Source organism: Anguilla rostrata, chromosome 7 (genome assembly GCF_018555375.3).
Source record: "Anguilla rostrata isolate EN2019 chromosome 7, ASM1855537v3, whole genome shotgun sequence".
NCBI lineage: Eukaryota > Metazoa > Chordata > Actinopteri > Anguilliformes > Anguillidae > Anguilla > Anguilla rostrata.
Genome location: NC_057939.1, coordinates 26,495,440 through 26,507,563, shown reverse-complemented (window position 1 = coordinate 26,507,563; position 12,124 = coordinate 26,495,440). Strand labels below are relative to the sequence as shown.

General features: G+C 43.1%; 1 protein-coding gene across 3 annotated transcripts; it reads right to left on the bottom strand.

Annotated features, from left to right (window-relative positions):
* Positions 1 to 618: 618 nt before the first annotated feature.
* Positions 619 to 11,246, bottom strand: LOC135259491 (clathrin light chain A-like). Of its 3 annotated transcripts, none has more exons than XM_064343965.1 (7): positions 10,914 to 11,246; positions 8,932 to 8,969; positions 7,475 to 7,592; positions 6,606 to 6,717; positions 5,525 to 5,578; positions 3,283 to 3,318; positions 619 to 1,279 (listed from the first exon to the last, which is right to left on the bottom strand). In XM_064343965.1, the coding sequence occupies exons 1-7, from the start codon at positions 11,098 to 11,100 to the stop codon at positions 1,108 to 1,110; spliced, it is 717 nt and encodes a 238-aa protein (XP_064200035.1). In that variant the 5' UTR covers positions 11,101 to 11,246; the 3' UTR covers positions 619 to 1,107. The 3 variants fall into 3 exon arrangements, with proteins under 3 accessions (XP_064200035.1, XP_064200037.1, XP_064200036.1); XM_064343967.1 differs by lacking the exon at positions 10,914 to 11,246 and adding an exon at positions 10,749 to 10,845; XM_064343966.1 differs by lacking the exons at positions 3,283 to 3,318; positions 5,525 to 5,578 and having other exon boundaries at positions 10,914 to 11,244.
* Positions 11,247 to 12,124: the final 878 nt, after the last annotated feature.

The following is a 12,124-nucleotide window of genomic DNA, read 5'->3' as shown; positions in this document are numbered from 1 at the left end:
GAGGCAATAAAGTAGGGGAAACAAATTAGTGAAGAAAATTGTATTGTGGACATAAACCGACGCTGGTTTCCTCCCACAGTCCAATGAAATGTTGGTTGGATATATTGGAGAGCCTAAATTGTCCCTAGGTAAAAGTGTGTGAGTGAATGGTTTGTGTGCCCTGTGATGGATTGGTGATGGACTGGTGACCTGTCCAGGACGTATTCCTTTCTCTTGTCCAATGCACGCACCCCCCCAATAAACTGTTCACATTTTGCTTGAGATTGTCCCCCCTCAAAAATTTTGGGTGCACTACACCACTGATGAGGCTTGGGTTGGCTCAATCTGGTTTCAGTTAGGACACATTTCATGATTCCAAATTCCAGCACATGCACCTGTACATAAGAAGTCAAGGCAATTTTGCTGTTTATACTTCTGGGTTTACTACTACTCCACCTAATGTCACCAAGTGCCAACATAAAACATTAACTAATTCCCCCACTAGATGGCACCAGACACCTTTACAGCTTTGTCTGCAATTTAAACTGATGGAAGTGCCAATTTAATGCCCCATTAGACTGATTTTACAAAAATTAATCAGAACGTACAAGAATTATACAAACAAAACTACTCAAGACGTAAAGGATTCACACACTTTTAATGACACTGACGACAGGATTCTGGGAAATGTACACGGACCATTCGTTTATCTACCCCTGATCTTGAATCAAACCATTATATTTCTATCTCTGATCTTCACTGCTTTTGTATATAAAGCCTATATACATTGACATACACGCCATATATGTACATGCACGTACAAGTACTACACACTGACTACTTCATTCCTGGAGGGGGGGGGCATGGATGGGAAATGCATAGTTTTTAAAAATGTCACAACACCACACACTACCTAACGTTGGAACAGGACATTTGGAGTTTGGTCCTTCAAAAGAATAAGAAAATAAATCAGTTTTATGAAATTTTTTGTGTATTTTTTTTGTTTGCTTTTGTTCTGATGGAGAGTGAAATCGATGGGTGAGGAGCGCAGTCACACGTGGGCAGGGGAGGCGGCGGCCTGTGGGCAGCTGCGCCGCGATTGGCTCCTCTCGGTGCTGGGGGGCGGGATCAGTGCACGAGGGGCGACTGTTTGAGGGAGATGAGGACGGACCGCATGCGGGACACGTCCTTGGCCTGCTTGCCGGTTTTGGGGTTGAAGTCGCAGAGGTGCGCCACGCGCTCCCACTCCGTCCCCGGGTTGCCCTCGTCCATCTCGGACACCATGGCCTCCTCCGCCGCCCTGCACGAACGGGAACACGCTCAGCGGTGGTCCGGAGGAGGGGGGTAGCTGTCAACCACGCCTCCCGGACCACACCCCCCCCCCCACCCCATCCCCTCCCCACCCCACCCCATCCCCTCCCTATCCCACCTAAGTAACACCCCTCGCACCCCTATATCCAGAAAAACTGGGTGCCGCTGTAATTTGTGTGCCGCTGTGTTCCACTTTCCAGTTAATTCTTAAAGCGGAATTTCAGTGACCTAACCTGAAGTATGCCCCCAGTCACCCACGCTCATTTATACTTGGGCTAGCAGTCAAACTTAAATGCGAACTCCATCTTGGATCCATACGGTTTGCTGCTGATCATGAGTTTCCATTTAAATCTGAATTTCAGTCTTAGATGTCCAAAGTTTTATTTTTTTACCCAAACATAAAGTTACATAAAACAAATAAATAATAGCTACAATAGCTCACCTAATTGCACTTTTGAGTCACCCACACCAATTACAGAGAGGGGCGGGGGGTTTCAAATTTGGCTAAAGAGTCTGCTACCAAGTGCTAGTTTCTTTTGGATTTTTAAAGACCAATTTCAGTGACCCATTCTAAGCTGGCTATTTCCTTGGTAATTGAGTTTCTCTGAAGCACGGCTTCTAGTAATCTGCATGAGAACACAGCCATATACTAGTGTATGCCCAGCAGGTGGGATTGATCTGTCTCACTTTCTTGAGGGGGGGAGGGGATTCAGGCTGGAGCACAGCCTGGAGAAGCAGTTAGTATGTTCCAGCCCATCACACACAAACATACATACACACAACATTCAGGTCACTGCACAACAATAGAAAACATCTAAAAAAAATGATTATCCCGAAATATTTAACACAGCATGCCCACTGCCTGCTCTCTCCGGATCCAACCCCTGGAGTCACACCCCGCCCAGGGTTTAGTAGCTTAGTCTGTTAGTTTACGCTCATGGGAAAGAGTGAAGATGTAATATTGGTCTTTTCAGGAGACTCCATTCTGGTTGGTTAAAAGAGCCACCATACTTTCTTTTAAAGACTAAAATGTCACGTGCCTTTTCTCTTAATATTGTAGCACTGTGCAGACTGAGAACAGTCCAAATTGACTATGCAGTGCTCTGAGCTTCAAACTTTTGTTTTTAAAAGAAACCGCTCGCCAAATTTGCTTCCCCCATCCAACAATTACAAAATAAAAATAAATAAATTAATGTACGCCAAGTTTACCTTTTAAAGCTTTTTGAAAAACGTAAAGAATCGTCTCCATCAATCTTTAAAATTGTCATAATGGCCACTAATAGAAGAGCCTACAACACACATTACCAGCACCTGTGACTCCCCAGTAGCTGGTTAGCTTAAAGCAGCAAGCAGTCGTAGAGAACAGAGCCTTATGCCTCTTTGTACAACTGTTTCCACACGGCATTTATGTTGCATTAATCAGAGCCAATTATCAAAACCAATTTGTACAGCTTTATACAAAGTCCATGTATACAACTGTCACTGAAGCAGTTCAAAGCCTGAAGCACCTTGCTTCAGATTCTTTATTACAAATTTGGAAATTATAATTCAGATGGGTTTACTACTGAAGTAATTCAGTGATGCAGTGCCCCACCTGGGCACTGAACCTGCAACCTCCCTTACAAACCCAGTTCCCAAGTTGGCACACTACACTGCCCCCAACTGACAGCCCTGGCGTTTCCTAACCCCGCCAAACCAGAAGGGACCAGACTCATGGACCACAGCCTTGGTTCAACAGTGGCCCAACCGGGCCAATAAACACCAGAGCAGAACACAAACGGCAAATGCAGATGGGCAGCTGATGACATATACAGATGCATACGCAAGACAAGTAGCAGTACCATCACATCACCACAAGGGGGACAACCAAACCTCAAATCCAGAGAGCAAAACGGAAAATAGCTGCTCAAACTGTATGGTCATCATACAAGCAGTTTCATTTTTCAAAAATAATAAATAAACTTTTTTATTATTATTTTTTGTTTACTTAACTGGTCTAGGCGGTAGCAAGGATGGTTAATGTGTGTGCTTTAAGGTGCGTAGGAAAAAAGAAAGGAGAAACAGATCATAAGTCAGACAGAGAAATGAAAAGCAAATGAGATTTATGCAAATGACGAGCCAAGCATGCCTTTCGCTTGTTTCTAGCGTTTTCAGCTCTCAGCCGTCACTAACTGTCATTAGTGGTGTTTGACTACCGTGCGTCCATTTTATTTTATTTTTTTATGTTTTGCATGGTAACAAAAGTGCTATTTAGCCTTTCACTTGCTTTTGCTATACCAGTTTGAATAGTGACAGTTATGAGGGCTGAGAAACTGAGCTTGGGGTGGGAGGGCGATTTTTAAGGCAAAAAAAGAAATAAAAGGAAAAAATATAACATTTCCATACCTACAGCGACCTACAATACAATACCCAAACAGTTAAGTTATGCATCTACAGCAGACGGCAGAACACTGCACACTTCCTACACCATTATGTGTTTGAAGCAACTGCATCAATAACCGAGTTTGAAATCTCTCTTTTCAGTAAAGCTTCTCACCCTCTGAGCAATTCTATCTAATTGAGATTATAACCTGGCTTTTCAATCTTCTGCACAAGTGCATAGTGTCTAAATGCTTTTAATTTCAGAAGGGAGAAGCATTGTGTTCTGGGAAAAACCCCCATCTGGAACATTCTGGAAAAGTTCCCATGGCTGGCAGTTAAATGGCTTCTGTAGGTACTGGCGGATCATATGTTTTCAGCATTTTCTGCTATTTTATTCACATTATGAGGTCCCAAAGGACCCACCTCCAGCAAAGCTGAAAGGCGTGTTACATGCCTCTTACAGTTGTAAGCCATCATTATTAAATTACAATACAGACTGTCAAGTCTAAATCGCATACTGTGTTTGAAATAAATGTAAACGCAGCTGCTTCAAACAAAACTACTCCCTAGGCAAATGGCATCGAATGCATGGTCTTTTACATTACATTAACATCACAACACAACCACTAAGCAGTTACCATTGGACACACTACAGGAATACACTAAGGAACAAATGGACACGTATTATATACTATATGTTCAGATAACTGCAAGCATTTTATAATGGAAATGCCCTAAATAATATTACTATTGTATTTGTCATTGGGCCATTCCACATTACACAATTTTGCAAATGTTTTATTCAAATCTGGCAAAGTTTTGCTACACAAACAGACAAGAATACAAAATTATGACAACAGGCAATTTACCTACAAACTAGTGTATCCAGCACCCTACCAAACCTGCATCTGAACACACCGAATGTCTCTGCCTCAACAGTTTAAACATTCTTGTTTCCCATAGTTCATTCATGCTGTTAAATGAAGGACATTGTGCGGTTTATGAGCTTATGGGGTTGCACTGTCCAGTGCCGAAACAGCAATACAGGCAGTGAAGGGCTTGTGTTCCAGAACCAAGTGTTCAGGCTCTCCTTATTTTGGGTTAGTCCCAATGAATGAATCCAGGCAAGGATCCTTATGTATGTACCTTAAACTGAAGCACCCATTTAGACCTCATTCATGAGCTGGGATGAAGTACATCCGCTGTTATTTTTCGCACTTGGTTCCAGTGCTTTCCTCAGATCGGAATTGAGTCTCTTACTGTACCATACATTTTTCCTCGCATGCAACTGTGTTTCCAGGCACTAGTAAACCAGTAAAACTAGGCCTAATGCTTCATATGTAAAGATCTGAACATACAGTATATGGATTTCATAATGTTATCAGCGAGGTGTAGGTGGAAAAGTATACAGGGGATGAAATCGTATTTTAACAAAAAAAAACCAACTATAAAAATGAAAACTTATATAACATTGGCTGTGGAATACAGATTCAGCTTATTTTAGAATTATATATCATAAGCATTAGGGCAACAGCTCATTAAAATGGCCTTAAAAAAAAGTATTTCAGAATGCAATCAGATTCTACATATTCACACTGTGTGATGTTAGACCAACAAATGGGCCACTAAAATCAGTCATCTACTGACTGACTGGACAAATTCGCTTGTTACAGGTACCACAGCTGTGTATATATTGCCGAATACCCTCCTTGTCTCTACGAAATGAAGGAAGCCAAAATGAATAACAAATGACGGTGATGATAACACAGTGGAGATGAGCCTCGAGTGTTAAGATGCTGGGTGTTAATGGGGGGCATGAGATGAGCAGCGTGCAAAGAGGGGGGGGAAGGCGTGTTAGTGTTGAGTGACATACACATAACCAATCAGCTCAGAGAAGGGCTGTTTGTAGAAGTCTTCATCCAGCACCCTGGACAGAGACGGGCAAGCCCAGAGGCGAGCGGCAGAGAGGCAGGAGAGAAGAGAGAGAGCGGTAAAAAGGAGGAGAGAAACAGAGGCAACGTCCAATGACACGGCAGCACAGTTTGGAGGAAGAGAGAGAAAAAAAAATCCCCAAAACAAAAGCAACAATTACTGTTTACCACCACTAGAGGTAGATAGTTGAACTGTAGTAGACAACAGGCAGCCTGATCATGTGATTATAGATGTGTGAGGACGCTTAAAGTTGTTATGCTGATGTGGAGTTGGATGGACTATTAATATGGTATTGTGCAAGTGTCTCATTAGCCTGTATGGACTGGTGATCACGAGAGGCAAAACAGTGAAATAGCAGTTGGTTTTATGTTCATTAAGTCATTTGTTGTTAGGGAGACATTTTCAGTCCAAAGTACATCACAGGAGCTTTGTGTTGAGTTTAGCCACCAGCCAGAGCCCCCTGCCCTCTCTGGATGGGAGTCATTCCCAAAGTAATGTTGAGCAAACTGTCATACAGGGAACCTCCTCTGTTTTAAATCAGTAAATGCCCTGTATGACATTTGCTCAATTACTAATTCTTACTAATTGCAAAAAAAATGCAATAATATGATTATTACAACTGTAATTTTTCCTGTTAATGCAGTGTTTAAAATGTGCAAACAGGTGAATGTTCCAGCGTCCACCTCTTCATTGCTCAGAACAAACTGCACACGTGTGGCAATTGCCCTATAAGAAATGGAGTCCTTATGAATTCAGGTACTCAAATTGGTATGGTACACTGTGTATAAAGCATATATAGCAAAGTATAGTATACTGTATATAAAGTATAGTAAACATTCTGATAAAAGCCTTCTGCAGCTTGCACTGGCAGCAGGGGACTCCATGGACATAGCAGGAGTCTTTGCGCTCCTCAGTTCAGCTCTTTAATTGGACAGTAGAAGCTCAGCTTGTCCACACCTACGGAGTGCAGCTGAAAGGGGCGTGGCCTTTGTGGGCAGGGCTGATGGGGGAGGGTGGGTCACCTGTTGTTGACTTTGGTCTTTTCCAGCTGCTCTTCCTGTCTGGTGTACCACTCCTGCAGCTCCTCCTTCGCCTTTTCCTTCCACTGCTCCTCCTGAGTGAGTGAGCTGGCATCTGGGGGGGTGGTAGGGTGGGGTGGGGGTGGAGCACAGAGGTGATTCAGTATGCTCTGGGCTGCAGGGATCCTTACTGATACAAAATGTACTGCTGCTACTCATTCCACTATGAGCCTCATTCACAGCCAACACACACACATACATGCGCACCCAACACAAACACCAACACATGTACACACCCAGCACATGTAAACACCCAACACAAACACACACACGTACACTGCAGTCCCATTGTCATGGTACTAACGCACTGCGATACTTGCTTGTGCAGTTTAACACCGTAGTACCAACACTACGGTGCTAACACTATGCTGCTAACATTGTAGTACCAATACTGCAATGCTAACAGTGTAGTAATTACTCCAGTTACTCCAGTGCTAACTAGGGATCCGTACCGTTTAGATTTCGCCAATACTGTTGCTAAAACAATACTTTTTTGTAAAATGGTACTGGTGAGTTTGCCTGTAATTCCCTAGCCCTAGAGGGCAGAGAAAAACTGGATATTTCAATCGGCAGCGCAGGCATCGTACTTTAAAGTGGCAACAAAATTAGCATTGCGATTCGATCCAAAAGGTATCGGTCGTATGGGAACCTATGTCATAGTGGTACCAGGTTTTGGTACTTACTCCAGTGCTAACACTGTGATGCTAACATTGTAGTACTTACTCTGGTGCTAGGACTGTGATGCTAACGTGTAGTACTCTAGTGCTAGCACTGTAATAGTAACTAATGCTAACACTGCAGTGCTGACTCACCCAGGACCTCCAGGCGCTCCTGCTGCTCCTCCCTCCACTTGCGCAGGCTCTCAGGCTCCGCCTGCAGGCGGTCGGCGTGAGAGATGGCCGCGTACGCGTCAGAGGGCCCATTACTTTCCTGTAGCGCGGAGACACTGTGAACACCTCCAGCAATGCACTACAGCAGGCATCTATCAGTCCATCAATCAACCAATCAAGCAAGCACAATCAGCTGGCTGACTGAACAATCAGTCAATAAATCAATTGGTCAATCCATGGGCCAGATTTTAATGCATAAATTGTTTCTTACACTGCATAAAATCAAACTGTCATCAGACAAGGGCCTGATGCAAAGTTCCCAGCTCATGGGAAACCCCTTCTTAATGTGTTATGTTTCGCTAAGCTTGATTTATGTGTTAAGCTCTTCACTAGGTTTCAGCTGTGAATAAATTGTACTCCAAATCATCTGTCCCACAGCACACCCATGATGCACTGCTCAACCGTGGTCCAAAACCAAAGAAGCAATGTGGTGCGCACACAGAAACGGGAGTGGGCAAGGGTTAAGATAAAACGCAATTAAATAACGGTAGAAAGGCAAACTCAATGTAAAAACATGGCTTAAAGGGACAATTAATGAGTGCTTCTGAAAATAACAGCATGTGCTGTCAGAACAGATTCATTAAATGTGCTAACCAACCTGAAAAATGAATGCAAGACTGTGACACTGACATTGATGTTGGCATCCCATGTGTCTGTGTAAATTAGAGTTGTCTGCAGCTCGTAAAGCTGCCCACTAGACAAGTAGTAGTCCAAGCTGATCATGTAGCAGTTACCAGACTGTGCAGCATGGTATTTACCCAAAATGAACGGCTTGCAAAATTATAGGGTGTTAGTGGCACTCATCTGTGGCAAGCTTTGTGCTTTTAGGAATGCATTACTGAGTTAGTACTACGCACCATGCAAATACAGCATGTATTGCACAGCCAGATTAGGACTGCATAACATTCACAAGCATTATGCAATACATAGCTGGATTAATGCTACACAACATGAACATGCATTTTGCATTGCATAGCTGGATCAGTGCACATACATTCTGCAGTGTACAGCCAGGTTATTACTATGCAGCATCCACATACATTCTGCAATGCACAGCCAGATTACTACTACACTACATGCATGCATTGCATAGCCAGAGTACTACTATAGAACATGCACCATGCAATACACAGCCAGATTACTACTACACTATATGCATGCAGTGCAAAGCCAGTTACTACTATGCAACATGCACCATGCAATGCACAGCCAGATGACTACTACACTGCATGCATGCAGTGCAAAACCAGATTACTACTATACAACATGTACCATGCAATGCACAGCCAGATTACTACAAGACTTGCACATGCATTATGCAATTCATAGGCTTACGATTGTGCAACCTGCCTATGAACTGATTTACTGCAACAGCCTACCTCTTGAAGTTCCCCATTCACTGCTCCATCAACTGCATCTAAAAAGAAATGTACATAATTCAGCTATAGCACAGAGCATTAAAAAAATGCTAAAGGTTAAGACTGGCATATTTTGATTGCAGCACACACATGACAGCCAGAGACGGTCCAAGGGTTTGGTGGCCCTAAACAAGAATGTTGTGGCCCCAAGGAGCTCCAACACAGGGGAAACATTTTATTATTTGTTGTGTGGCCCAGGGATGGTTGCAGCCTTAATTTTTTTTAAATGTTTCAACATTCTAAGGCAGGGTTCTACAACTCCATAAGCATTAGAATGTTCAGTTCAGAATATTCTAATCACATATTTGTGACCTTACACCTTAAAGGGTTAAACGACTGCGCAGTGTTTATGCCAGCAGTCTGCTCTGATCACAATCCCTGCCATCTGCGCGAACCAACACTTGCATTCAACTTCAAAGGCAAGAGCCAGATAGCAAATCATTTTCCTGATGTATTCCTTCACTGGGCTCCTATAACAAAGTGGCAATCGCGACCCCAGAAGCTGTAGAACAAACTGAAAATTAAAGATTACAAGCTAGGTTTTCCCTAAAACATCCACCAATCTGAATTGCTCTAGCAGGTTTCAGCCAGGTTTATGTTGTGTTCAATCCACATCTGAATGTAACAGGCGAATGTGCTGTACCAGTTACCCTGCATGTGTGTTTTTAATTGGTCAAATAAAACAAAATATTGACTTATTAAATGGGCTGTGGTTCTGAACGTTTGTACAGCGCATTGTGGACACATGGATCACTGAGGAGTCCTGTCTTTCTCTCTCACTCAGTCTAAGGCCACATTGTGCCCACGGCGTGAAGACCGTGTCCTGATTTACAATCCTGCTCTTCAAGCCACGCACTGCCCACTGTGAGCAGAACGCGCGGGGGAAAGGAATTCCTTTAAATATTAGCCTACTGTTTTCCTGCCAGAAATGGCATCTAACGCACAATTTGAAATCATAACTTTATCTTGGGAAATCGTAACCCTTATCGCCAAAGAAATAAAGTCCGTTTCATTTATGAACTGCATCTACTAAAATAAGAATAAATGTTTAAGAGCATGTCATGTAGGCCAGCAATAAATTCGGCCCGCAGCAGCTACGCTGGTGATTCACAGCCATGAAACATTTCAAGCTACAGTGGGCACGCGTGTCAGTTTAAATTAAAATCTGCCTTTCCAGTGTACCCTTACAGAGTAGCCCAGCCACCTTTCATATTAACTAATTATCATATGAGACTATTGCAGCCAATGTTACATATTTTTAACAGATGGAATTAAATCTCATCAGGGGCAATTCTGCGAGCTGTCGGGTAGCCTACTGGCTTTCTCGCTCGGTGGGATACGCGTGGGAATAAATTTCAAAGCAGTGGAGCTGTAATTGATACAACGCATTATTGTATCGATTCTTAGCTGTCTACTTTGTTTGACAAGTGTAAAGAGATTGTGCGTGCAGTAGCCTATGCGCTCACTTTAAAATACACAGTTTCATACGGTTGAGCAAAATCTTTCCGATGTCTGGCTGTTTTCTGGGTCCGTTCACAACGCAGGACAAAGCCTTCCGCAGTTACCCTTTGTTTACTGTCCGCTGCAGACCACCTTTTATTCATTTAACGCTAGCTCGCAGCGAACTACTTCACCATTTAAAATGATGCTGACTGGCTAGTCTGCTCTCCTTATGCTCAAAAATGCACCTAAACATCATTTACCAATGCTAAGCACATCACAGTCGCTGATAGCTTAGCCAACGCTGGCTAGTCCACCATGACACTCATATTACTCACCGTAGCTAGAAGCTACCATTTATTTTCAGCAAATTTGGTAGCGGTGACTCTGTTGTGCAGTCGATCTGGTAACCTTAGTCATTTTGCTTTAATTTTAACTCACAAACTAATCAGGCAAAAACTGCACCACCGAACGCAAACGGTATAACGTCACGTCATATTCACCTGTTATGTTGTTGCCGAGCGCAGACTGGACCTCGCCGCTGTCCAGGATGCTGAAACCTTCATCATTCTCTATCCCTGCAATCTCGCTCTCTTGTTGGGCCAAGAAAGCGGCAGCAGGGTCTTCCTCCGTCCCAACTCCATTCGCGGAAGCTGGTTCAGTCGCGTTCATCGCACTGAAATCGTCCATGTCTACCAAACAGGAAAAAGCAGATGCCGAAAGGGTGAAATAAGTCTAAAGGCGACCTTTGTAGATCCAATAGCACTGGTAGGCAAAACGTAGATTACACAGAGGACGGAGAGCGGGGATAAAATCCCTGAGATTTAAGCGGAAATGTTAGCTAAACCAATCAGAGGGTAAAGCTTTTGATAGACAGGGAGTCGCACCAACCGTGATTCACAACCTACACTGACACTCCTGCATTTACAGCTACCGAGCCATTGAATCATGTGATCCTTGTGCAAATAATCACAGTACCGTTTTTTCAAATCTGCAAACCAGGAGAAGAATTTGCTTACAAATATATTTAGGGGCTTAGAATACCCAAATGTCGGCACTCGGAACTCATTAACATAGGTTCGTGCATGTGATGTTAAATGTCAATATTTGTAATGTTGTGTGCATTAAATAATGTACTTATTATTCATATGCACAGTTAAATTCAAAATAGTTGGGACAGTGACATAATTTGTGCTTTGTCTACTCGAGCACATTGGATTTGAAATAAAACAAAGAATACGAGATTAAGTGTGAACTGGCAGCTTTCATTTGAGGGCATTTACATCACCCTTAAAGGCATGCTATACAGGATTTTTAGCCTTGCTGTGGTCCTCTGTTTGCAACCATAGAAGTCTTCTCCTCCATCTTCAACCCTGCCTACTCACCCCAAGAAGGCTATCCTATCTAGTCATTGAGGTGCAAATTCCTTAAAACTATCGGTAAATTTCTTCCATTAATTACTTGGGATCACAAGTAATTTGAAAACCTTCTGGTCAAAAACCGGACGTCTGGCAACCCTGGCTGGATAACTAAAGATAAAACAGGTCCAACAGAAAACAAGTCAATTCCGTGTCCCTGTTTTAATCCCCTTGGCAAACTTCAGCTGACGCCAGGAGGAAAAGCAGTTCTCCAAGGTTTTTTGAATTAGCCCTCTTGGCTTGTCCTTTTGCTTTGCTGTATCTGGGCCATTCTAGCAGCTAGCTAGCCAGCAACA